The sequence below is a fragment of the Fukomys damarensis genome, unplaced genomic scaffold (assembly GCF_012274545.1).
Source record: "Fukomys damarensis isolate Sample0158 unplaced genomic scaffold, DMR_v1.0_HiC HiC_scaffold_37, whole genome shotgun sequence".
NCBI classification, from domain to species: domain Eukaryota; kingdom Metazoa; phylum Chordata; class Mammalia; order Rodentia; family Bathyergidae; genus Fukomys; species Fukomys damarensis.
The window spans coordinates 10800819-10826124 of record NW_022900949.1 but is presented as its reverse complement, the minus strand read 5'-3'; the positions used below and the strand labels follow the sequence as shown (position 1 = coordinate 10826124).

The 25306-nt window shown below is 57.0% G+C and overlaps 2 protein-coding genes and 1 non-coding gene across 4 annotated transcripts in view; all 3 read left to right on the top strand.

The window, feature by feature from the left end:
* Positions 1 to 380: 380 nt before the first annotated feature.
* LOC117284566 lies at positions 381 to 487 on the top strand. The gene has a single exon (XR_004515656.1). It is a non-coding gene; the product is annotated as a U6 spliceosomal RNA (small nuclear RNA).
* A 4314-nt stretch (positions 488 to 4801) lies between these two features.
* Positions 4802 to 11516, top strand: Cnn2 (calponin 2). Of its 2 annotated transcripts, none has more exons than XM_010634959.3 (7): positions 4802 to 4929; positions 9195 to 9316; positions 9914 to 9980; positions 10076 to 10213; positions 10374 to 10490; positions 10570 to 10716; positions 11073 to 11516. In XM_010634959.3, exons 1-7 carry the CDS (start codon positions 4867 to 4869, stop codon positions 11340 to 11342), a joined length of 924 nt encoding a protein of 307 aa, XP_010633261.1. In that variant the 5' UTR covers positions 4802 to 4866; the 3' UTR covers positions 11343 to 11516. The 2 variants fall into 2 exon arrangements, with proteins under 2 accessions (XP_010633261.1, XP_010633260.1); XM_010634958.3 differs by lacking the exon at positions 4802 to 4929 and adding an exon at positions 5003 to 5129 and having other exon boundaries at positions 11073 to 11511.
* Positions 11517 to 13844: 2328 nt separating this feature from the next.
* The window catches only part of Abca7 (ATP binding cassette subfamily A member 7), a 19265-nt gene continuing 7803 nt past the window's right edge, over positions 13845 to 25306 (top strand). The window contains 31 exon segments of the mRNA XM_033759629.1: positions 13845 to 13949; positions 15164 to 15236; positions 15321 to 15414; positions 15600 to 15741; positions 15827 to 15939; positions 16049 to 16122; positions 16419 to 16499; positions 16899 to 17109; positions 17191 to 17330; positions 17682 to 17798; positions 17933 to 18100; positions 18247 to 18476; positions 18990 to 19166; positions 19383 to 19605; positions 19721 to 19942; positions 20024 to 20225; positions 20672 to 20782; positions 21241 to 21412; positions 21937 to 22068; positions 22147 to 22205; positions 22208 to 22285; positions 22376 to 22513; positions 22720 to 22904; positions 22980 to 23052; positions 23554 to 23798; positions 24002 to 24131; positions 24248 to 24334; positions 24409 to 24563; positions 24757 to 24881; positions 24966 to 25064; positions 25163 to 25306. Of these exon segments, the coding sequence (XP_033615520.1) occupies positions 15171 to 15236; positions 15321 to 15414; positions 15600 to 15741; positions 15827 to 15939; positions 16049 to 16122; positions 16419 to 16499; positions 16899 to 17109; positions 17191 to 17330; positions 17682 to 17798; positions 17933 to 18100; positions 18247 to 18476; positions 18990 to 19166; positions 19383 to 19605; positions 19721 to 19942; positions 20024 to 20225; positions 20672 to 20782; positions 21241 to 21412; positions 21937 to 22068; positions 22147 to 22205; positions 22208 to 22285; positions 22376 to 22513; positions 22720 to 22904; positions 22980 to 23052; positions 23554 to 23798; positions 24002 to 24131; positions 24248 to 24334; positions 24409 to 24563; positions 24757 to 24881; positions 24966 to 25064; positions 25163 to 25306 (4193 nt within the window). The 5' untranslated portion in view covers positions 13845 to 13949; positions 15164 to 15170.

Sequence of the window (25306 nt, the reverse complement as noted above, 5' to 3'; positions counted from 1 at the left end):
CCCTACGACGCCTGCGAAAGCAACTGGCCAGAGCGCCGCCTGTCCGCGGGGAACCCTGGGATGCCCAGGGCCGCCCGCGGAGGCTCCACCCTTGCGCGGGCGGCCAGGTTTGGTGGTTCAGGGAGAAGGGCGGGGCCGCTGGCTCTTTTGCATACAGCGTCCCATAAGCCTAGGCGGCTGCGAGGCCGCTCTTATCAGGTCAAATTAGTCAACATTTCATCCTGTTAGTGTGCTTAGAAAAATTCAGAGTAAGCGATGAGAGATGTTTTATAATGGGACACTATGAAAATATGCCACGTATAAAGCAATGATGAACTAGTCTCACTGTAAAGTGTTCATATTTTGAGTTCTTAAATACCTTAAACCTCAAGTTACGGTTTGTGCTCGCTTCGGCAGCACATATACTAAAATTGGAACGATACAGAGAAGATTAGCATGGCCCCTGCGCAAGGATGACACGCAAATTCGTGAAGCGTTCCATATTTTTTTTTCTTTTTTTGGCACAAAACACACACAAACTGCTCCCCAAATCTTTGTATATGTTTTTGTATATGTTTCATGCTATGCGTTTAGACCGCCCTGGAATTCACTATGTAGCCGAGGCTGGGCTGGAACTCACAGCGATCCTCCTGCCTCAGCCTCCTGAGTGCTGGCATTACAGGCGTGCGCCACCACACCTGGCAATTTAATTTTTTTTTATTTATTTTTTTTTTTTTGTACCGGAGATCGCACTCATGACCTTGTCCTTGTGAGGCAGGCAGCGAAACCACCGAGCTAAATCCCTGGCCCTGCTCCCATCTTTTTTTTGGGGGGGGGGTTGAGATAGGGTCTCACTATGTAGTTGAGACTGACCTGGAACTCACTATGTAGCCCAGGCTGGTCTCGCACTCACAGCAATCCTCCTGCCTCAACCTCCCAAATGCTGGGATTACAGGCGTGCGCCAGCACTCCCGGCCCTCTGCTCCCATATCATAACATCACCCATCTGCAACTTCAGAGGGCCTCTCTCTGCCAGACCTCCTTATCGGGAAAGTCCGCGATTGGTTGAGCCTTCGGCCGCCCCGCCCCTGCCACGGCTGCTAAGGCACCGGACACAAAGATGTCTGACCTGTCTGACCGAGGCATTTATTGAGCGCCTACTGTGTGCAAGAGAGGAAAGCCTAGTTTCACTAGCCCGGCTACCATGTTCACTACAACCACCTGCTCCACTTGCCAACTGTGCCCTCCCTTCCAGTGCTCTTCTTGGAAATTCTGCGAATCAGACAGCTGAAGAAGGCCCCCTCCCTTCTCTCCTGGGACTCTCTGCCTCCAGTCAGTGGGGACCAAGCATGCATCTGCCACGTGCCACCTGTGGCCGCGCGACATCGCGCTGGGGAACCACGGCGGGGGGATGAGTCTTCAGCGGAGTCCATACCTAAGGAAAAAGACACTGCTGGTCTCCTCCCTCAGATCCCTGGCACACCCTAATGTCCCCTCGAGGTGACACTGCTAGATGCCAGGCCACCTCCCTTACACATTCTTGAAACACATTGCAGTCAGTACTCATTGAGTGCCTGCTGTATGCAGAGGTTCTCGGCCTGCCGGGTAGGGCCACACATCGAGCACCCTGGGCCCTGCAGGGTGACAGATGGACAGCCTAACTGATGACCAACTCAGGGGCTGAGAAAAGCCTCCCAGCGTCACCTCCTGCTTCATATCCCCAGTGTCCTCTTCCTATTGCATAGAATGTCCTGCATACAGTAGGTACTCAGTAAATGCACGATCTTGGTATTGTTACGGACCCTCTACCATCACGCATTAATTTTGTTTGTTTGTTGTTTGTTTTGGCGATAGGGTCTCCCTATGTAACCCAGGCTGGCCTTGAACTCCCAGGGATCCTCCTGCCTCAGCCTCCTGAGCTTGTCCACCACACGACTGAGATTGCCTCATTGTTTACTGTTGTTTGCCGATGGTGCCTCTGCCTGCCTCCCAAGTGTCAGGTCCTGGAGTTTTTAAGTATACGGTTATCTGCTGTGCTGTCATTGTGACCAGTCTGTGGCTGTAGTGATCAGTCCTCACCAGGCTCCCGTGACAGTGTGAGGGCCCAGGTAGCCCGGAGGCCCACCCCACTCTTCCCAAGGAAAGCCAGGAAGTCCTTGAGACCCACCAGTCCTGCTCCCCAGCTCCAAATTCCTGAGATTCTCTCATCTGTTGACCAAAGTCCTCCCTTATCTCTGCCCCAGCGCCTGCCTTGCACTCTGCTAATATTTATGTTTCCTTTTGCTGAGGATGGAGCCCAGGGCCTCATGCATGCTAAGCAAGTGCTCATGCCTCTGAACCACACCCTTAGCCCCTTTAGAAATTTTTAATTTTGAGCCAAGCCTGGTGGTGCCTGCCTGTAATCCCAGCTCCCGGGAGGCTGAGGCAGAAGGATCACTGCAAGTTCAAGGCCAACCTGGAATTCATAGTGAATTCAAGGCTACAAAAAACAAACGCAAAATTTCATACAGTGTTTTCCTAGGTAGCCCAGCCTGGCATCAAACTTGTGATCCTCCTGCCTCAGCTTCCTGAGTAGCTGACAGGGATGACAGGTGTGAGCCACCATGCCCAGCTTTGTTCTTGTGTTTGTTTGTTTGGTTGTTGGTTTTTGAGACAGGGTCTCACTATGTAGTTGAGACTGACCTGGAAATCACTATGGAGCCCAGGCTGGTCTCGAACTCACAGCATTCCTGCTGCCTCGGCTTACTTTGTAAGTATTAACCCATTTCTCACTGGCAGTGGCCCCAGGAAGACACTTCTGTTGTACCCATTTTACAGAGCTGGAGACAGAGACTCAGAGAGGTATGGGTTTGATGACAAAGCCACCCAGCCGAGTGACCAGACGGGATCTCTAAGGTGGGAAATAGGGAGCATCGAGATCATAAGGTTAGACTGAGGCATGTAATTCTGGAGGTCTGAGGTCTTGGGGATCTGGAACTATAGCACCCTAAGGTGCCAGATATCCAGGATTTTAAATTCTGCAATATCTGGTTCAGGAGGATTCTTGGGTTTGGGGATGCTGAGAGTTAAGAGCAAAGATCAGTAAACTGTGTAACAAGCCAACAGGCCATATTTTCAGACTTTTATTTGTTTTGTGGTGGAGTGGGGCTTTTTCTGGTGTTTTGAGACAGGGTCTCGATATGTAGTTCAGACTGGCCTTGAACTCACTATGGAGCCCAGGCTGGCCTCACACTCACAGCGATCTGCCTGCCTCAGCCTCCCGAGTGCTGGGATTACAGGTGTGTACCACCACACCTGGATTTTCAGCCTTGTTTTGCAGAGTAACTGTTCTACTGTGCCCTTACAGAGGAACCAACACACCAGAGTACATAGAAGGTAGAAAAGTTCTGCACAGATGGCATGTGCCTGTCATCCCAGCACTCTGGGAGGCTGAGGCGGGAGGATTGCAAATTTGGACCCAGCTCGGGCAACAGAGCAAGGCAAGGCTCTCTCTTTAAACAAACACAGAAATGCATCATAAATTTTTAATTTAAATTTAAAATTGATTAAAAGGAAAGCAAGCTAGGGAGGTGGGGTATACCTGTGGTCCAGGACATGTAAGGAGGCTGAAGCAAGAGGATCTCTGCAGCTTAGAGGGTCCAGGCAAGCCCTTGGCCCTCCCTGGACCCCAGCTGCCCTTGCATCGCTGCAGAGGGATCCACAGTGCTGCTTGTTGGCCCCACAGCCAGCCCTGCAGGGGTGCCCAGGACCCCAGGGCCCACTTCCCAGAGACCTCGAATTGGAGACCCTGAAGGGCAAGCATTTGCCTGAAACCATCCTGCTGGAACTCAAACTCAGAGAGATGGGATGAGAGAATGCTCGGAGGCGTACAAGCGAACAGATGTCCGGGAGCCCAGCATCAGGGAGGAGTCCTCTCCCAGGAGGGGTCGGGAGTCATCCCTGAGCTCTCAAAGAGCCCAGCCAGCCACTTACCAGATGTGTCCAACTCTTACTCAAGCCTCAAAACCCCATCTCCCAACCCCCCTCTAACAGGTCAGCTTCTTGAGCAGTTTTCAAGCACAGCCCCCAACTGAGGGATGGTCCTAGCAACAGGGCAGTGCTTCTGCTCAGCACACAGGTGAAGGAGCGAACTGAATGAGAATTCATTTGCTTCTTTACTTATTTAGTAACTTACTTTTATTTATATATTTATTAATTTGGGGAGTTTTGAGTTGGGGTCTTGATATGTAGTCCAGGCTGGCCTGGAACTCATGGTGATCCCCCTGCCTCAGCCTCCTGACTGCTGGGATGACAGGCATGTGCCACAATGGCCAGCTCATTTAGTAATTTATTGATCCACTGGTAGACACCCTTTGAGCTCAAGCACCTATAGAACAGCCATTGTGTGTCTGCCCCGTGTCACCCCTGACCTAACCTGATCTCACTCCCATTCACCACTTCCCCTGATTCCCAGCAGCCCACAGCCCTCCGCTAGAAGCCTTTTCCTACACAGGCCCCTGTCCCCCTTGCTGACTGGATCTCCACAACCTTCCCTCCACCCTTTTACTCTACCAAGAGAGCGTTCCCTTTTGCACTGGCAGACTTCTATGCATCCATCAAAGCCCCAGCTCCACCCTGCCCCCTCTACTGAAGAACCTGTCCGTGTCCCCTTGTCCACCCCCAGCTGTGAGAGTTCCTGGGAAGAAAGGCACAGTGTGGGAGGTGCCTTCAAGTGGCAGAGAAGGTTCTCGTTTGCACGGTGCAAAAAATAAACTGAGAACCAGAAAGTGTGAGAGGGAGACTTCGGAGCAGGAGGAGCAGAGCAGGAGTAATTCCTCGTCTCGCGCCTGGGTCCCAACCCCGGTCCCTGTCCCGTCGGTCCTAGTCCTTGGCCTGTGTGTCCCAGCCATGAGCTCCACGCAGTTCAACAAGGGACCCTCGTACGGGCTGTCGGCCGAGGTCAAGAACCGGGTAAGTGGGAGCTCCGGCCTGGGCAGCAGCCCGCGGGGACAGAGGGACCCCTGTCTTCCTGACTTCTGGGGATCGCCTGGGTCCCAACCCCGGTCCCTGTCCCGTCGGTCCTAGTCCTTGGCCTGTGTGTCCCAGCCATGAGCTCCACGCAGTTCAACAAGGGACCCTCGTACGGGCTGTCGGCCGAGGTCAAGAACCGGGTAAGTGGGAGCTCCGGCCTGGGCAGCAGCCCGCGGGGACAGAGGGACCCCTGTCTTCCTGACTTCTGGGGATTCGCGGGGCGGTCTTTAGGCTCCCGCACATCTGGGGGCACCGGGGTCTGAAGTCTGGGTGGGGAGGGGGAGTGACCTCTCACGTCCCCAACATCTGGGGGAGGTCTGGTCCCCCCTCCTCCTCCTATCCCCTTCCCAGGGCCACCACCCTGGGGGCTCCTGAAGGTTCAAGGCCCAAGAAAGCACAAGGGGTCTAGGGGGACCCCAGCTGTCCCTTCGGTATCACTTCCGCTTTTGGGGTGCTCTAATTAGGGAGGGAGGGGGCGGGGCTGGTGGCTTTGGAGCGGGGGGGGGGGGCAGTGGAATTTCTGCCACTCCCACCTGGGGTAGGGGGACCAAGGGCTCAGATCCGCTGTAGGCTTTTTCCATCTCTTGAGTTTGGGGCAGCACACGCAGTTCATCGTCTGGAAACAGCGTGGCCCAGGGAATGTTTCAGAAAGTGCTCCTTGGTGGGCCTGGCAGTCCCGGCCTGTTTTCCCAGCGCTCTGGGAGGCTGAGGCAGGAGGGTTGGTGAGGTCATGTCCAGCTCGGCCAATTTAGCAAAGTAGCAAGAACTTTTCTCAGAGTAAAAAAGGGTGAGGAGTTTAGTTTAGTGTGAAGACCCTGGGTCGGATTCCCAGTACTAAAAGAAAAGTAAAGACAGAAAGTGCTTCTGGTCCTGGATCAGAGGACAGATATTCTGAGGGTCACACAGCAGAGCATCTTTGGGAAAGAGCAGGTGCTGATCCCAGTTACCGGGCCGGACAGGCGGGGAACCTTCTGGGTGCAGGGGTGGCTGTCATCTCTGCGTGGGGGGCGTAGGCACCCACAGGCACCTGGGAATGTGGCCTCCCAGCAGGCCTGTCCTGGCACGCAGAATTTACCGGCCTGCCTTGGGGCTTCAGAAGGAGCCACCTCAGCAAGAGGAGGTGGAAGTCAGAGTTGGAGTCCCCTGCAAGCCTGAGGCACTGTCCCCGAGGCCAGGAGGCATCTCCTTGACACACAGGCAGGTGAAGACACTGGGGCCCAGAGAGGTTGCTGGTCTGCTCAGAGTCACGCAGCTTTTCCACAGGCAGAGCCAAGACGGGGACCCAGGCGGCCCCTGATCCAGCTGGGTGACAGAAGGAGGGAGGGACAGCCCAGGGGACAGCCCGAGAGGGGCTCTGCTGCTCTGCCCAGGGGCCTTAGTTTGCCCAGCTGGAGGGTGGGCATGGCGCCTGCAGGTCACACACAGGCCACACTCTGGCTGGAGCGGGGCTTCCCGTGGCGTCCAGCATACAGCTGGTCCATGTTACAGCCTCTTCAGGCCAGGGGATCCAGAGACCTCTCTGCGTGAAGCCTGTGCCTCAGTTTACCCGTGGCAGGCTGGCCGTGCCCAGGGAGACTGAGCAGCCCTGCCATGCAGTCCTGGCCGGGGGGGGGGGTCCAGGATGCTGGGAACAGCTGGTCCCAATTTAGCCTCGGAGGCCAGGGCCGCATTCCTGGCAGTTTGAGGGCAGCTGGAATGTGCTGAGGGGTGGGAGGGAGGTGACCACTGCGGTGCGGGGGCGGGGCCTGGACCTGGGTCCCCAGAGCCACCTCCCCAGCTGGGCTGGGCACGCAGGAAGCCAGGGGCCCCCGGGGTGGCCTGGCTGGTGGGGTTGTCCACTTTTGCCTCCCGTCCTGGGTGCCCCTAAGGAGAACCGGAGGCTCACGGTGCCCCATGGCTGTCATCCCAGCATCCTGGGAGGCTGAGGGCAGGAGGGTGGAAAGGTAGAGCCCAGGCTGGGCAAGTTGGGACCTTAGCGAGACCCTGCGTGGAAATTTAAAAAGTGAAAAGGGGGTAGGACATAGCTAGTTTGAAGGCCCTGGGTTCAACTCCCGGTACCCCCTACATACGACCACTATGCAAATGATTCCTCAGGAGACTGGGGAAACTGAGGCTCAGCCGTGAAGCAGCTGTCCCTGGCCATGGGGGAGCTGGGTGCAGAGCTGGGAGGAGCAATCAGGCTCTCGGGCCCTTTTAGTCCCTGGGGAGTTGGGAGGGGGGCGAGGAAAGGCCCCATCTTTCACTGAAAGGAGGGCAGGGGTCTGACAGCCACAACTGACTTCTATTTGTTTGTTTAGTGGTACAGAGCTGGAGGTCAAAATCAGGGCTTTCTCACTGAGCTACATCCCCAGCCCTGCTTTTATTTTTTTACTTGCTAAGTCACTAAGTTGTCCAGGCTGGGCTTCAACTTGGGATCCTCCTGCCTCAGCCTCAGTAGTGCAGGGATTATAGGTGTGCACCGTGGTGCTCAGGTAGGTAGTATAAGCAAGGAGGTGCATAGCATACTGGCAGATGGTGATAAATGCCAGGAGGACCATGGATTGGTGTGGGAGGCAGGGATGCTGGACAGAGTCCCCGTGGGACCCCACTGTCTGGGACACATGCAAGAGACAGAAAAAGGCAGCTGGAAATTACCTGTGCTGGGTATATACCAATAGGACTGGCAGCACTGGGGAGCGGCCACCCCCTGAGTGTGGGGGGCGGTGGAGGGAAAAGACAAGGCTCCCAGCATGGTACACACACCTGCTGTCTTAGTTACTTTGCTGAGACAAAATATCCAACACCCAAAGTTAAAGGAGAAAAGGGTTATTGGGCTCACAGTCTGTAGAGGTTTCAGTCCATAGTTGGCTGGCTCCAAGGCAGGGTGGCATGGCAGAGGGGCGTCACAGAGGAGAAACAGTTCATGGCAAAGAAAAGCAGGCAGAAGACAGCAAGCAGCAAGCAGCAAGCAACAAGTGACAAGCAAAGTGATGACCCTTTCTGCCCAATATATCCTATCCAGACTACACTTAGGGCAGATAGCACTCGCACGGCACCCTTAATCCTACCCAGAACTATGCCAAACCAATATGTGGACCAATTTAGTAAGCGCACACTTTTTTTTTTTTTTTTTGGCGGTACTGGGGATCAAACTCAGGACCTTGGGCTTGTGAGGCAGGTGCGGCGCCACTGAGCTACATCCCCAGCAAACACACATTCTTGATCCCAGCATCACATACTCTAGATCCAGCCACTTCTGAAAAAGCCCCACCTATGACTCCATGAGGCTTTGGGACATCTAGACACAGCCGTAACACCTGTCATCCCAGCACTCTGGAGGCTGAGGCAGGAGGATCAATGTGAGTTTGAGGCCAGCATGGGCAACTTGGTAAGACTGTCTCAAAAAAACCAAAAAGGAAAAGAAAAAGAATAGGGCCAGGGATTTAGCTCAGTGGTGCTGTCATCTGTCTCACAAGCACAAGGCCCCTAGTTCAATCCCCAGAACCCCCCCGCCAAAAGAAGCGAGGTTGTGACACTCACCACAGCATGGAGGGACCTTGAGGACACCATGCTCAGTGAGAGAAGCCAAATACAGAGGACACAGTGTGGACTCCCCAGACTGGAAATGCCCAGGACAGGCGACTCCAGAGACGGAATGAACTCGGGGGTGCCAGGGCTGGGGAGGAGGGGACAGGGGCTGCCTGTGGGGCAGGGGTTTGTTTCGGGGTGATGGAATGTCTGGAATTAGAGGTGGTGGCTGCACACGGTTTTATTTTATTTTATTTATTTATTTATTTTTGTGACCGGGGATCGAACTCTGGTCCTTGCACTTGCAAGGCAGGCGGTGGAACCACTGAGCTAAATCCCTGGCCCGCACACGGTTTTATTTTGAAGGTACTGACTGCCACTGAATTGTGCCCTGGGGATGAACCCTGAGCCTTCCATTGAGCTACATCTTAGTCCCTTATTTTTTAGTTTAGATGGAGGTCTCTCGAAGTCATTAAGTAGCCCAGACTGGGCTCGACCTTGCAATCCTCCTGTCTCAGCCTCCCAGAGTGCTGGGTGACAGACATGCCCCACCACGGGCTCCAGGGAGAGATTTTTCAGCGCCAGTGGGAGCTGTGAGGCTGTGTGCTTGGGAGGGCCAGGGCCTCGGGTCCCTTCCGTCTCCTCCCTCCCTGGAGTCCCTGGCCATACCGCTCAGCTCTCGTCCTCCGCTCCTCCAGCTCCTGTCCAAGTACAACCCGCAGAAAGAGGTGGAGCTCCGCAGCTGGATCGAGGGCCTCACGGGCCTCCCCATCGGTCCTGACTTCCAAAAGGGCCTGAAGGACGGGGTCATCCTGTGCACGTGAGTGAACGCGGGGCTGGCTTCTGCTAAGTGCGTGTTGGGTTCTTTTCTTTTGTCTTTGTTTTTCTTTTTCTCAGTGCTTGGGATGGAATCCAGGGTCCTGGCACATGCTAGGCAGGCGCTTGCTGCTCAGCTCTCTTATTTTGAGATAGGGTCTTGCTAAGTTGCCCAGGGAGGAGGACTCTCCAGCCTCAGCCTCCTGAGTATGTGGGACGGCAGGCATGCGTCACTACACTGGGCTTTTATTTGTTTTATTGACCCATCTGGCACCTCCAGCAGTGAGCACCCTGACCTTACACTGCCCACTTCGGGGGACATCATTCAGACTATTGGGGTTTTGCACATTAAAAATGGTAACAAGTGGGCCGGAGATTTAGCTCAGTGGTTCTGCTGTCTGCCTCGCAAGCACAAGGACCCGAGTTCGATCCCCGGTACCAAAAAAAAAAAAAAAGTGTTTGGGGGGGCGGCCTGGGGAATGCATCTCAGAGTGACGGCCCCGGGTCACACTGTACAAGAAAAGAGAGACAGACAGGAGGTCTCGTTGTGGCCTCCAAGGCTCCAGCTCTGTCTGACACAGACTCTGCCCCTGTCCCCCAGACTCATGAATAAGCTGCAGCCGGGCTCTGTCCCCAAGATCAACCGCTCCATGCAGAACTGGCACCAGGTGAGGCACGGCCGGGGAGCAGGAAGGACGGGTCTGGGACCCACAGGCGGGGTAAGACTGAGGTCCACTCATGCCCTTCCTCCGCCTCCTCCCAGCTAGAAAACCTCTCCAACTTCATCAAGGCCATGGTCAGCTATGGAATGAACCCCGTGGACCTGTTTGAGGCCAATGACCTGTTTGAGAGCGGGAACATGACACAGGTCCAAGTGTCTCTGCTTGCGCTGGCGGGGAAGGTGAGACTCAGAAAGGGACAGCCACCTGCCCGGAGTTACACAGCATGGTGGGGTCAATGTCTGTCTCTGTCTTGTTTGGAGTCAGAGTTTGTCTAGGTAGCTCAGGCTGGATGGAGATGTCCGAGCCAGCCTCCACTCTCCTCTCCTTTCTTTGCCCCAGGCCAAGACAAAGGGGCTGCAGACTGGAGTGGACATTGGGGTCAAGTACTCAGAGAAGCAGCAGCGGAACTTTGACGATGCCACCATGAAGGCCGGCCAGTGTGTCATCGGGCTACAGGTGACCCTGCTTGTGATGCGGGCCCCTGGTGTCCACCCAGGGAGGCCGGCCTGACGCTCCTGTCCCGTCCCTCCTGCAGATGGGCACCAACAAATGTGCCAGCCAGTCGGGCATGACGGCCTATGGCACCCGGCGGCACCTCTATGACCCCAAGAACCACATCCTGCCCCCCATGGATCACTCCACCATCAGTCTGCAGATGGGCACCAACAAGTGCGCCAGCCAGGTGGGCACTGTGGGCCTCGGAGTTCAGCCGCAGCCCTCTTTCCCCCGCTGGGGAAGTGTCCACGCCACCCCATGCCTCACTTTCCCCCAGAAGGTTGCTTTTCAGATACTACTCAAATTCAACTCAGTGTTTAGATCCTGGGAAGCCCGTTGTGGGGCCATACACCTGTGATCCCAGCACTATAAGAGGGTGAGGCAGGAGGATACAAGTTCAAGCCCCAAGGATCCCAGAGTGTGGGCCACCGGGTACGGCTCCATAGGAATTTTGTACCTGGTGTCAAAGCAGTCGAGGAAGAACTGGAGCGTTCTTTTTCCCTTCCTGCCCCACAATGACCCCCCCACTACTTCTTTCTCCAGGTGGGCATGACAGCGCCAGGGACCCGGCGACACATCTACGACACCAAGCTGGGGACCGACAAGTGTGACAACTCCTCCATGTCCCTACAGATGGGGTACACGCAGGGCGCCAACCAGAGTGGCCAGGTGTTCGGTCTCGGCCGCCAGATCTACGACCCTAAGTATTGCCCTCAGGGCACAGTGGCAGATGGGGTCCCCTCCGGGACCAGTGACCTCCCAGAGGAGGCCTCGGAGTACCCACCTTACTATCAGGAGGAGGCTGGCTGCTGAGGCACCAGCTGACGCTTCTACGGTCTCTCCATCCGGGTTTTCATTTTTTTTCTTTCCTTTTTTCTTTTTCTCTCTTTCTTTCAACATATTCAGTGCTGTGGGGTTGGGTGGGATGGGGTGGCTGCGAGCTCTTTTTTCTCCCATTTTTTTCTTTTGTTTTTTGTTTTTTGAGACAGGGTCTTGCTATGTATCTTAGACTGGAAGAAACTCACTATGTAGCCCAGGCTGGCCTTGCATTTGCGGTGATCCTCCTGCCTCAGCCTCCTGAGTACTGGGCTATTGGCTTGTGCCACCATGCCTGGCTCCCCTATCCTGTTTCCTTCTCAATCTTTGGTACCGGGGATAGAACTCAGGACCTTGTGCTTGCAAGGCAGGCACAGTGCCACTGAGTTAAATCCCCAGCCACCGCACCCCCTTTTCTTGAAACAAGGTCTTGGTTATGCCGTTAAGGCTGGCCTCGAATTCACTGTGTAGCCCAGGCTGGCCTCGAACTCACTGCAATCCTCCTGCTTCAGCCTCCTGAGTGCTGGGGTCACAGGCACGCACCACTACACCTGGCTCTCCCCATCCTGTTTCTCTACCTTTGCAGGACTGAGCCACCTGTGGAGGAGTTGGCCATGTTAGGGTGCTGAGGGGTGGGGCATCCCAGGCCCCAGATTTCCCAGCAGGCTTTGGGCAGAGCTGTGTGGGGGAGAGACAGGACCAGGAAGGGGAACCTGGCCCCAAATGGTTTCCTGCTTCATCCCCCCATCAGCTTGTGGTTTCTGTAACCACAAAGGTTTCAGGCCGTTTTAACAAAAGAAAACAGTAAATTTTCTTTTCTTTCTCTTTTTGCATGGGGATTGGGTTAGGTATGGTGGGAGGGTGATAGGACACGGGAAAGGGGCCAGGCCACAGTTTTAAAACGTAGGTATCCTGAGGGCCTCTGGGTGAGCCACCCTGCGCCTTCCCAGGGTCGGGCAGGTGAGGCTGAGGGAGAATAGAACAATGATGTTCAGAGCAGCCGAGGCAAGGCCAGCCTCCGTCCCTAGCCTGCCTCCACCTCGGCCCTCAGTGGGATTCAAAACCCCCCTTTCCCACTCTGGGCCTGACCAGCTGTGCTTACCTCTCTGATCCCTGCCCTTGCTGCCCCACCGAGGACTGGACACGGACCCCCACTCAAGGGCCCCTGGACCATGAGATAATGTGAAATATGAATGTGGACCAAAAACAATAAAAAAAGCCTCCATTTTTAAGAAAAAAATGCCTGGGACTTGGGAGTTCCCTTGGACAACCCTGGTATGGAATATGGCTTTGCTTTCATTCTTTGCGGGAGAGGCTCTGGGAGAAGCAGCCTCGGGGTGGGGGGAATGAGGCCTGAGCCACAAGGTGAATCCGGATTCAAGCCTGGGACCTGGGTAAGGGAAGAGGGTTAGGAAGGAAAGAAGCCCAGGAAGCTGGGCCTCAAACTCTCCCTGCCCTTTTAGCTCTGGCACTGCCCTACACGCCCCTTGTCAGCCCCCTGGCCTCTGACTGAGCCTGTCTCCCCAATGAACTCCTGCACATCTTCAAAGCCCCAAGAAAAAAGCCACTTTCCTCAATGGCATACCTGCCCCTTTACGGCATTCTCAAAGCTGTTTCTACATACAGCTGTCTTATCCTCACCGTGATCTTGTGAAATCTACCTGTTCTTCACACCAGGAACCATCTGGTTTTCCATAAACTGTGTAATCATTACTACGCAGATTCCTTCCCACCTTCTGCCATCAGATAGCCCAGTGTAAGGCCCCAGGAATGTTAGTTGAATGAAGACTTGGGTAGAAAATAATCATCTATACACACACGTGCTTTTTTATTTTATTTTATTTTATTTTTTGAGACAGGGTCTCTAGTTCAAGCTGGCCTTGAACTCACTGTAGCCCCAGCAGGCCTTGATCTAGTCACAATCCTTCTGCCTCAGCCTCCTGAGTACTGGGATTATAGTCCTGTGACTTTAAATTTTGCAGTAGTGAGAATTGAATTCAAGGCCTCCCCTTCGAGGTACATCCTTAGTCCTTTTTAAATGTTTGTATTTTATTTTGTATTCTGTTAAATTAGCCAGGTTGGGCTTGAACTTGCCATCCTCCTGCCTCAGCCTCCTGGAGTGCTAGAATCCCGGGCATGTTACCACCACGAACCCCCTTATTATGGAGGGCAAATGGTAATCCCAGAGTCTGAGTCTGGCTAGGATCCGGGTTCCCGAGGGACAGGGGTCTCCTGTGGGGATGGGGCTGTAGTACTGGCGCCAGCTATGCAGTGTGAAGAGCCGGTCTGAGGCCGGCTACTACGGGCAAGATGGAGATGCTGCCACCCTTGAGAGAACGTCGCAACACGCGTTCGTCCCTTTAAGAAACTCGGCTCAAGGTGACTGCCGTTAATTCCGCCTTCTGGGCGCTCGAGGCGCCGGATGGGTCGCTCTGTGAGTGGCGGGTACCATGACCAATAGCAGTGGTCAAGGGCGGGGCTCCTGCTAGTGAAGCTGGGTCGGCTACCCTTGAGCCGCACCCGCCGGGGTCTCCTTTTAAAGGGACCGCATTCCCCAGCTGCTGTCAGGCGGAGGGAAGGCGGCTGGAGCTGGGGAGCTGAATGGTGAGAGAGACCCAAAGAGGAAGGAGGGAGACTCAAGCATGCAGGGTTGGAATTTGGAGGTGGCCAGAGGCCACTTGCCTGGAAAATAGGACGTGCTGGCTGCTCCCCAACACTCACCCTTTCCTTCCTGGGAGTATCAAAGGGAGAATGTGGGCATCTGGGTCACTCAAGGGCCTGTGCCTGCCTGCAAATCATTCAACTGCAAATCCCCATGTGACCCGAGGTTCTGAATCCTCCTGTCCTTCTGTCTAAGAAGGAGCCCCGGAGTGGAGGTCTGGGGTCCAGGTTCTGGTTCGCAGGCGCATGGTTGACCTTTGGTGACTTACTGCCTCTGGGTTCAATTTTGCTATCTGTACAATCAAGTAGAACCTAGCCATACGGTTTAAAGAAAAGGACAGGACCAGGAGTCTAGCTCCCCTACTTCTCCTGACCCATTTCATGGATCTTGTGGTTTTTCTGAGATCAGTAATGCATGAGGGGATGGACAGAGCTGGGATGTAATCGCTCTGAGAACCTGAATTTGCCCCCGTCTTTTACCTCTCCAGCCCTCTTTATAGCATTTTTAATTTTTATTTATTTATTTTTGAGACAAGGTCTCAAAGTTGCTAAATTACCCAGGCTGGGCTCTAATCCTCCTGCCTCAGGCTCCTAGAGCGCTGGGATCACAGGCCCGCACCATCAGGTCTGGCTGTTTGTCCCTTCTTGAGCCTCAGTTTCCAATTCTGTAACTGGGGTGATAGTCTTAGTAGCCGTGCCAGTCGGGTATCTGACATGTTCAACACAGGAAATATTCGTTGCTGTTATCATTGTTGGACAGGCCAGGCAAGAGGAATCCTCCCCTGGGTCTGGGGTGAGAGGCGTCAGATCGGGTCCCTGGGTGGGGCATGGGGTGGAACCTGGTGACGGAAGCGTTAAGCCGAGGCTCCGCCTCCGAGGTATTCGGGGATAATTTTTAGGATCCCTTGTGGAAGCGACAGCCCTGTCAACCAATCAGCTGTGAGAACAGCTTTGGACAGGGCTCCCATTGGTTTACTCCACCCGGGTGGAGGCGAATCCTTTATTAACTGCCTACTATAAACCTGGCTCTAATAGAGCTTCCCGGAACCCCGCACAGTGGTATAGTGAGAGGGATGCGTTTAGAGAGAGGCAGGGCGTTGCCCGCAACCGCACGGCACGACCTTTGTACTGACCCCTCCGTCCTGTTCCCTGTCCAGGGTCCCCATGGCTTTTCGAACACAGCTGATGCTGCTGCTTTGGAAGAATTTCACATATCGCAGGAGACAGCCGGTAATGCCCAGGGGTGCCAGCCCGGTGGGACAGGCATGATCTCCACGATCCCCACGATCTCCTGCCAATTCTGCCCCCCCCCAGGTCCAGCTCCTGGTCGAGTTATTATGGCCTCTCTTCCTGTTCTTCATCCTCGTGGCCGTCCGTCGCTCGCACCCCCCACTGGAGCAGCATGAATGTAAGCCCCGAGGACGCGGGACTCGGTGCATGGGGAGTGGGACACGGTGTTCTCCACGAAGAACTGCAAGGATTGGCAGCAGGAACTCGCCTCTGGGAGCGAGCTTGCCATCGCTGAGGGCATAAAGCGATGGAGGGCAGCCTGCAGAGGTGGGGCTCCAGGCAGAGCCGGCATCTGTCCCGCAGGCCACTTCCCCAACAAGCCACTGCCGTCTGCGGGCACCATCCCCTGGCTCCAGGGTCTCATCTGCAACATAAACAACTCCTGCTTCCCGAAGCCCACACCCGGAGAGGAGCCCGGGTTCCTGAGCAATTTCAACGAGTCCCTGTAAGCAAGAGGCAGTGTTGTGACCAGCTGGGGGGGATCGGGGCTGGCGAGGGGGCTGAGCCTCCTGCCTTGTCTGTGTCCCCAGGGTGTCCAGGCTCCTGGTGGATGCCCGCACTGTACTTGGGGGGCCCAGTGCCCGTAGGACGCTGGCTGGCCTGGGTGCACTGATGCCCATGCTCAGGGCTGCCAGGAGTACGGGTGAGGCAGCGGAGGTGCCCCATCTGCCCCTCTGCACAGGGGGGACAGTGGAGGGAGGGCATCTCTGGCCAAGGTTTGCATAGCCCTGTTCTGTGCATTTCACCCCCAGCCCAGCCTCAGCACTATGACCAGCAAGAGCAACCTTCACTGCCTACTGAGCTCCTGGGGACACTTCTGCAAGGGGTGAGCAGGGCTGAGGGACCAGTTGCTCACAGGAACCTCTGATGCCAGGGTCCAGGACTTTGCCTGGGCTGTCTCTGGCACTGAAGGGGACAGTCCTCATCCTGTGCCTAGGCAAGGAATGTCTGGCATGGTGACAACGACTCCAGCCAGCCAGTGACCTCGAACAAGTCCTCGCACCTCCCAGAGCCTCCGTTTCCACATTTGTAAATTGGACACAAAGATAGCATGGTGGAAACTTAGTGGAGTGCTGTTCTTAGGTGACAAGGTCCCTGTCACTCTTGGCATCTTCTCCCCAGGAATCCCTGAGGTCCACCCTGAGCCAAGCGCAGGAGTCTATGGGCAGCTTTGTGGAGGCCGCAGAGGACCTGGCCCAGGAGGTAAGAATTGCCAGCCAAGCTGGGTGTGGTGGCACTTGCCTGTCACTCGAGCATTCTGAGAAGGTGAGGCAGGAGGATCTCAAATTCTAGCTTAGCCAGGGCAACCTAGTGAGACACTGTTTAAAAAAAAAAAAAAAAAAAAAGATTAAGCAATATAGCTCATTGCAAAAGCCCTGGGTTCCATCCCCAGTACAGAAAAGAAAAGAAGAGGTTCCATTCAGCGTCAAGCTCAGCCAGGAAGCAAGGAGGACAGGCCATCCCTTGGGTCATTTTTTCTGTGCAGTTGGAGCAAAAGCAAAGATTAGGAGAAGGGGCTTTCGGTGGGATGTCTGCCCTGGGCAGGGCTTGGTGGTGGCTCCAGCGGCAGATCGCTAGCGCCCTCTGGCGACCTCTCCTTAGCTCCTGGCACTGCCTAGCCTGGTGGAGCTCCGGGCTCTGCTGCAGAGACCCCGTGGGACAAGCAGCTCCCTGGAGCTGGTGTCTGAAGCCCTGTGCAGTGCCAAGGGGCCCAGCAGCCCCGGGGGTCTCTCCCTCAACTGGTATGAGAACGGAGATTTGAAGGAGCTGGTTGGGATGGAGCAGGAGCCAGACCTCCCAGACCATGGCATGAGTGAGTGATGGGCCTCGGTTTCCCCACCTGGAAAGTGGGGTGGTGGATGTGGAGCAGGGCCTCATGGCATCCGCACCTCAGGCCCTGCCTGCTTAGAGCTGATGGGGACATTGAGCGACCACCCACTGTCCCGTATGCTCTGGAGACGCCTGAAGCCGCTGGTCCTCGGAAAGCTGCTCTTTGCACCTGACACGAAGTTCACCCAGCAGATTATGGCTCAGGTGAGGGTGGCCTGATGCTGGGAGAGACGGGGAGGTCAGAGGGTCACGGGTACTGTGTTTGGAGGAGGTAGGAGTTTAGCACGGTGGCATACACCAGTCATCCCAGCACTCAGAGAGGCTGAGGCAAGAGGATCGCAAGTTTGAACCCAGCCTGGACAACGAGGCAACTTAGTGAGACCCTGTCTGTAAAAACTAAAGGATATAAAAAGGCTGAGAGTGTAGCTCAGTATCGCCAAAACAAAACAAAAAAGGCAGAGGAGCCAGGGGAAGTGCTCAGGGACCCTCAGCAGACAGGGTGGTGGTGACTGAGCAGGGCCTGGACAGATAGATCTTGTGGGTCCTTTCCTGCAGGTGAACCGGACTTTCGAAGAGCTGGCCCTGCTAAGGGACATCCGGGAGGTCTGGGGCATGCTGGGACCTCAGCTCTTTGGTTTTCTGAACAACAGTGCAAACGTGGCCATGCTGCAGGTAGGGCCAGGGTGGAGGCAGAGCAGGGGGAGGCCTCACTCAGGTAGGGAGTGGGACCCACGGTGAACATGGCGGGGCTTACGGGCCCCTGTGGTCAGGAGCCACAGACCCACCTCACCTGACACCTCCCCCAGAGTCTCCTGAGCCTGCCAGAGAAAAGACAGAGGCAGCCGGGACCTGGAGGGCGGGCCGGAGCAGAGGCCCTCCGGTCTTTCCTGGACCCCAGCAGGGGTGGCTACAGCTGGCGGGAGGCACATGCTGATGTGGACCGAGTGGTGCGGATGCTGGGTGACGTGATGGAGGTGAGGCCCTGCAGGTCGGAGGGAGGGCAGGGTTCAACCTAGTGATCAGAGGGTGAAGCAAAATAGTGCTGCTCTAGGGACCCAAAGGGTAGAGGTGGCCTCGTCCCTGTGGTGGGACTGAGGGGACAGGTTTGTGTCCCCTGCAGTGCGTGTCTCTGAACAAGCTGGAGGCTGCACCCTCAGAGGCCGCCCTGGTGTCTCGGGCCCTTCAGCTGCTGGCTGAGCGCCGCCTCTGGGCCGGCATTGTCTTTCTGGGGCCAGAGGACGCCCCAGATCCTGCAGAGGTGTTGGTGCCAGGCCTGAGCACTGGACACTTGCGAGTCAAGATTCGCATGGACATTGATGACGTCACCAGGACCAATAGGATCATGGACAAGTGAGTGTGGGGTGTGGGGTTGGGTCAACAGCGTGGCGATTGGGGCCAGGCAATTCAGCCTATTGGAGACTGATGGGCGGAGCCTATGTAGACCCCCCCCACAAAAGGCATGTTAGGCGGAGCCCAGGGAACATTAGGCCAATCGGGGTCGTGGTGGGCGTGGCCTATTCATTTGTGGGGTTGGCCAAAGCCTTTCGATCAGGGGGCATAGGTGGGTAGCAGTGTGGGTGGGGCCGAGGGCATTCAGCCTATTGGATACCGTGATGGATACCAGAACCTGGGCTTTATCCAAATATGTATGGTAGGGTAGAGCCCGAGGGCCTTAGACCAATGGGAGCACTGCAGGGCGTGGCCTGGCATCCTGCGGTATAAAAGGAGAGTAGGCGTAGGTAGAGGATTGCATGCCCAGGCCAGGTACAATAATGATCCTGTAGAATAAATGCAGGGCTAAGGCTGTGGTAGGCAGGACTTTCCAGCCCTTTTCTACCACTGACTAGCACGCTCCCCTCACAGGTTTTGGGACCCTGGCCCGGCCGCAGATCCCCTGTCGGACCTGCGCTACGTATGGAGCGGCTTCGTGTACCTGCAGGACTTGGTGGAGCAGGCAGCCGTGCGTGTGCTCAGCGGCACCAACCCCCGCACAGGCCTCTACCTGCAGCAGATGCCTTACCCGTGCTACGTGGATGACGTGTGAGCGCCGCCCTCCCCACTCAGCGCCCAGGCCCCTGTCCCGAGGCTTAGGGGTCGGCCAAGTGTCCGTGTGGCCCCCCGCGGGGGGAGAGGGCGGGGTCCTCGAGGATCTCAGGACCCAGAGGAAACGTGGCTAGGACTGAGGCCTAGACCTCGGAGTCCCAGGGCGAATGGCCGCCCATACTGTCCCCAACCCCATCCCTGGGTCCCCCACAGCTTCCTGCGCGTGCTGAGCCGCTCCCTACCGCTCTTCCTGACTCTGGCCTGGATCTACTCGGTGGCGTTGACTGTGAAGGCCGTGGTGCGTGAGAAGGAGACGCGGCTGCGTGACACAATGCGCTCCATGGGACTGAGCTCCGCAGTGCTCTGGCTTGGCTGGTTCCTCAGCTGCCTCGCGCCCTTCGTTCTCAGTGCCGCGCTGTTAGTGCTGGTGCTCAAGGTGTGCACCTGCCTCCTCCATGGGGTCCGAGGCTCGGAGCCTCGGGTGGGAGTGAGCCCCCAAGCCCGCGTCCGGACAGAGCCCTGAGCTCCCTGGGCTCCCTTTGCCCCCACAGCTGGGGGACATCCTCCCCTACAGCCACCCGGCTGCGGTGCTCCTCTTCTTGGCAACCTTCGCAGTGGCCACCGTGGTCCAGAGCTTCCTGCTGAGTGCCTTCTTCTCCCGGGCCAACCTGGCGGCTGCCTGCGGAGGCCTGGCCTACTTCGCGCTCTACCTGCCCTATGTGCTGTGCATGGCCTGGCGGGACCAGCTCCCTGCCGGGGGCCGCGTGGCGATGGTGAGGGCCGGGCCGGGAGGAGAGGAGGTGGGGCGCCCCTAGCCTGGCCTTGCCTGCTGACCCGCCCGCCGCATTCTGCAGAGTCTGCTGTCCCCAGTGGCCTTCGGCTTCGGGTGTGAGAGCCTGGCGCTGCTGGAGGAGCAGGGCGAGGGTGCGCAATGGCACAACCTGGGCCGGGCACCCGCGGCAGATGTCTTCAGCCTAGCTCAGGCCTCTGGCCTCCTGCTGCTGGACGCTGTGCTCTATGCTCTCACCATCTGGTACCTGGAGGCTGTGTGCCCAGGTAGGCCTAGGGGGTGGGCCCCTGGGCGGGGACACAAAAGAGCACCAGGGACTTCTGGTCTTTGGGTCCCCAGGTTAGGTTCCTACAAGAGGCGGGTCTGGGACGCGCCTGTGCCTGAGACTGTGTCAGGACAGGGGTAGTGGCTCACTCTTATTCTGGGAAGCTGAGACAGGAGGATCACAGTTTTGAGCCCAGCCTGGGGGTGGGGAGGAGCCTAGGGGATTTAACTCAGTGGATCCGCAGCCTGCCATGCAAGTGCAAGGACTGGAGTTTGATCCTCGGTACAAAAAAAGGAGCTGGCCTCCTGTACCTAAAGGCTCAAGCCCCAGGTGCAAGGCAGATAGATATACGTGGCTGACTTGAAGCAGGGAGCCAAACCCTGCCCACCAGGATGCCCAGCTTCTAGGAGTGGAGGGGAAGTATAATAGAGCACCACTTCTCCCCAGGCCAGTACGGGATCCCGGAACCATGGAATTTCCCCTTTCGGAAGAGCTACTGGTGTGGACCTGAACCTCCCAAGGATCCTGCTCCAGCCCCTACCCCACAGGACCCAAACGGTGAGACCCCACAAACCTAACCAGCTCCTTTCCAGTTTGGACTCCCCAGTCCCCTCGCCTCCAAATAAATCAGGTTCTGCATATTCTAGCTTCTCCCTGAACCCCGGCTCAGGCTGCAGCCTGGGGGTTGAACCCAGTGCCTTGGTACTAAGCCACACCCCTCCAATTCTTTTTGTATTTTTTGTTTGAGACAGAGCCTTGATAAAATGCTACATTTCCCAAGCTGAACTCAAATTTGAGATCCTCCTGTCTCAGCCTCCCAGAGCACTGGGATGCAGGTGCACATCACCATGCCTGGCTGTCCCCCAACTCAGGTCCTTACACTTGAGAGGCAGGCAACAGAACCACTGAGCTAAATCCCCGGCCCAGTCCCCTAACTCTTAACAGACTCCAGCCTGACCCGATTCCAGCTCTAAGGGACCTTGGGGCCATCCTGCTGACTCTGCCTATTTCTACAGTGCTGGTGGAAGGGGCACCGCCGGGCCTGTGTCCCGGAGTCTCCATCCGGGGTTTGGAGAAGCAATTCCCAGGTTGCCCACAGCCAGCCCTGCGTGGACTCAGCCTGGATTTCTACCAAGGCCACATCACTGCCTTCCTGGGCCACAACGGCGCGGGCAAGACCACCACACTGTGAGCTGCCAGCCACGCCGCTCCCTTCCCTGAACCAGTTTCCCCATCTGTCCAGTAGGGAACACATCTGGGGCCAGAAGGTTCTGGGGTGTAACCTGGGCTTGTGGCCCACACCTGTCATCCAGCATTCTGGGAGGCTGAGGCAGGAGAATCCAGAGTTCAAGCCCAGCCTGAGTAACTGAGAAACTTAGTAAGACCCTGTCTCAAAATTTTAAAAAAGAGTGGGGATTGAGCTCCATGTGAAGGTCCTGGAGTGTACTTTGGGGGTGGCAGCCACATTTTACTCTGGGCTTACAAAAGGAGGGACAAAGTATTTTTTCAGTTCTTTGGAGACCAGAGGTGGTGCCACATACCTGTAATCTCAGAGTTCTGGAGGCTGAGGCAGGAGGATGGCTGTATTTGTGGCCAGCCTAGACTACATAGGGAGACCTTGTCTCAAACAAACGAGAGATAACACATCTGTAGGGTGGGCATACAGTAGGTGCCCTGTGAGCGGCGCTGCTCTGAGACCCCTGAACCCCCAGGTCCATCCTGAGCGGCCTCTTCCCGCCTAGTGGTGGCTCGGCCTTCGTCCTGGGTCACGATGTCCAGTCCAGTATGGCGGCCGTGCGGCCTCACCTCGGTGTGTGCCCGCAGCACAACATCCTGTTTGACATGTGCGTACTGGAGGTTGGGGGGGCGTGTCTTTTGGCCCCGCCCACCCGTGATGGCCCCGCCTCTTCCCCTGGCCGCAGGCTGACAGTGGATGAACACGTATGGTTTTACGGCCAGCTGAAGGGTCTGAGCGCAGCCGCTGTGGGCCCGAGCAGGACCGGCTGCTGCAAGACGTGGGGCTCGTCCCCAAGCGGAGTACTCAAACGCGCCACCTCTCTGGTGAGCTCACCCAGAGGGTGGAGGAGCCAGGGCAGATCCGGCACTGAGGTCCCTGTGGCAGGGGTGGCTGAGATCCCCCATACTCCCAAGGTGGGATGCAGCGGAAGCTCTCAGTGGCCATTGCCTTTGTGGGTGGCTCCCGTGTGGTTATCCTGGATGAACCCACTGCCGGTGTGGACCCTGCTTCCCGTCGTGGCATTTGGGAGCTGCTGCTCAAATACCGAGAAGGTGAGAGCCTGGGCAGCATGGGGGTTCCCCTGGATTCTGCTTCTGGGCATCCCAAAAGGGCTTCTGGCAAGGCAGTGCTGGCATGGGGTTTTGAGGGAAGAGTAAGAGTTTGCCACCTAGTGTAGGCAGTTCCATGGCGGAGACCACAGCTTGGAGAAGCTCTGGTAGCCTGAGATGGTTCATGTGGCTTGGGTCCCCATGCCCAGGCCGCACACTGATCCTCTCCACTCACCACTTGGATGAGGCTGAGCTCCTGGGAGACCGGGTGGCCATGGTGGCAGGTGGCCGCCTGTGCTGCTGTGGGTCGCCACTGTTTTTGCGTCGCAACTTGGGCTCCGGCTACTACCTGACACTGGTGAAAAGTCCCCCGTCCCTTGCCACCAGAGAGAAGGTGAGGACCTGGACCCCTGAGCCCCATGGTTCCTTCCAGCTCTGTTGCCACACCAACCACTGCCCCTCCCTGCAGGGTGACAGTGACCAGAAAGACAAGCTGGACACTGGGCGAGAACATGAGCCAGGCAGCCTGGACAGCACAGCAGGTGGGATCTGGCCTAGGTGCCCCAAAGGAGGGGTGGTGAGCGGTGTGGCTTAAATGAGGGGACCCCAATGGCCAAGCATGCTGGTGCATGCCTGTGATCCCAGCACTTGGGAGGCTGAGGCAGGAGGATCATCATGAGCTTGAGGACAGCCTGGGCTACCTATTGAGACCCTGTCTCAAAGAAAATATTCAGGGAACCCCAGAGTGGACCTCTGACCCCCAGCCTTGGGGTACATCTAAACAGTGACTCTGTCCAACTCTGATCCCTACCTTTAACCCATCTTGTAATCCCAGCACTCTGGGAGGCTGAGGCAGGAGGATCTCAACTTTGAGCCCAGCCCAAGCAACTTAGTGACTCAGTGAGACCCTCTGTCAAAATGAAAAATAAAAAGCGCTGGGAATGGAGTTCAGGGCAGAGGCCCAAAGTTCCATCCCTGTTACCGCAAAAACAAAAACAAAACCTGGGTGAAACAGAACACAAAACTGCCCTGACCTCTGCCAGCAGGGCCAGGGGTGGGGCTCTCACAGCCTCCGCTCCACCCAGATGCACCCCAACTCCTGAGCCTGGTGCGGCGCTGGGTGCCTGGGGCACGCCTGGTGGAGGAGCTGCCCCATCAGTTGGTGCTGGTGATGCCTTACGGAGGTGCTCAGGATGGCAGCTTTGCCAAGCTCTTCGAGGAGCTGGACAGGCAGCTGGGGGCACTGCGGCTCACCGACTATGGGATCTCAGACACCAGCCTGGAGGAGGTGCGAGGGGACTTTGGGAGAAGCTCGTGGGTGTTCCAGTGGAGCCTGTGAGGGAGATGATGGGGCTTTGAAGGGTGAATAGGAGTTTGCTTATGGACAGCACAGGCTTTACAGGTGGGGCTCAGAAGGACAGCTGGAGGATCAGAGTGGATGAGGGGCTCCCTCCAGTGGCCCCAGGCTCTCAGCTCCGTTTGTTTCCCTAGATTTTCCTGAAGGTGGTAGAAGACAAGGCCATGGACACAGAACTGGTGGCAGCCACTACAGCTTCCCGACTCTTGAACCCTGACCCTGGTCCAGACCCAGATGTGACCCTGGGCCGAGTCTTCATCCCTGGTTGAGTCCATCCCCCAGTGCATGGCCTTGGTCCTGACTGTTTTTGCCCATGACCCTTGAACCTTGACCCCTGGCTGAGCACTGACCCTTGCCTGTGACCCCTGTCGACCCCACAGATGCTGCCCACCGGCCACATGTGTCCATGGTCACTCCGCGGCCACTGATGCTGCCAGAGGAGTCAGCCCTGGGGAATGGAGAGCCGGGTGAGTCCCGCCCCTGCCCACCACGACTCCCATGCCCCCCACAGCCTGATCTCTGACCGTTTCATTCCCCACAGCCGGGCTGGCCTCAGAGACACAGGCCCTGCAGGGTTTGGGGCCAGAGGCCGCGGGCCGGGTGCAGGGCTGGGCGCTGACTCACCAGCAGCTGCAGGCCCTGCTCCTCAAGCGCTTTCTGCTCGCTCGTCGCAGCCGCCGCAGCCTGTTTGCACAAGTAAGGGGGCCCGGCCAGCATCAGGGTGGGGGCGCTTGGCTCAGGGCCTCTGGGTGCTGTCTTCAGCCCAGCGATCCATCTGCCAGCTTCGTTCAACAGCAGGCCCACGGGGTGCTGGGGAGCCATGGGTAGGTCCACAGCAGGAGCAGGGAGCGGAGGGGTGGAGGTGGCCGCTGACAAGCTTTTCCCCCAGATCGTACTCCCTGCCCTCTTTGTGGGCCTGGCTCTGGTGTTCAGCCTCATCGTGCCTCCTTTTGGGCAATACCCGGCCCTGCGACTCAGACCCGCCATGTATGGTGCCCATGTGTCTTTCTTCAGGTGGGCACCGGGGACAGAAGGCAGGTAGGGCATGGGCAGGGGGCCTAGGGCACAGCCGTGACCCCACACCACCTCCACACACAGTGAGGACGCACCAGGGGACCCAGCCCGGGCCCGCCTACTCCAGGCCCTGCTGGAAGAGGCGGGCCTAGAGCAGCCGGAAGTACACAACACCTCCGCCAGGTACGCTCACCCCTCCCTGCCTCAGTTTCCCCTCTGAGCTCTGGCCCGGGTGCCTAGGGTGTCCAGAATCCCTGGCAACCCTGCCTCCATTTCCACAGAGCGCCCAAGTGTCTGCAGGGCCCCTCGTGCCTCTTTTCGGTCCCTGAAGTTCCCACCCATGTGGCCAAGGTCTTGGCCAGCGGCAACTGGACACCAGGGTCCCCATCCCCGGCCTGCCAGTGCAGCCAGCCTGGTGCCCGCCG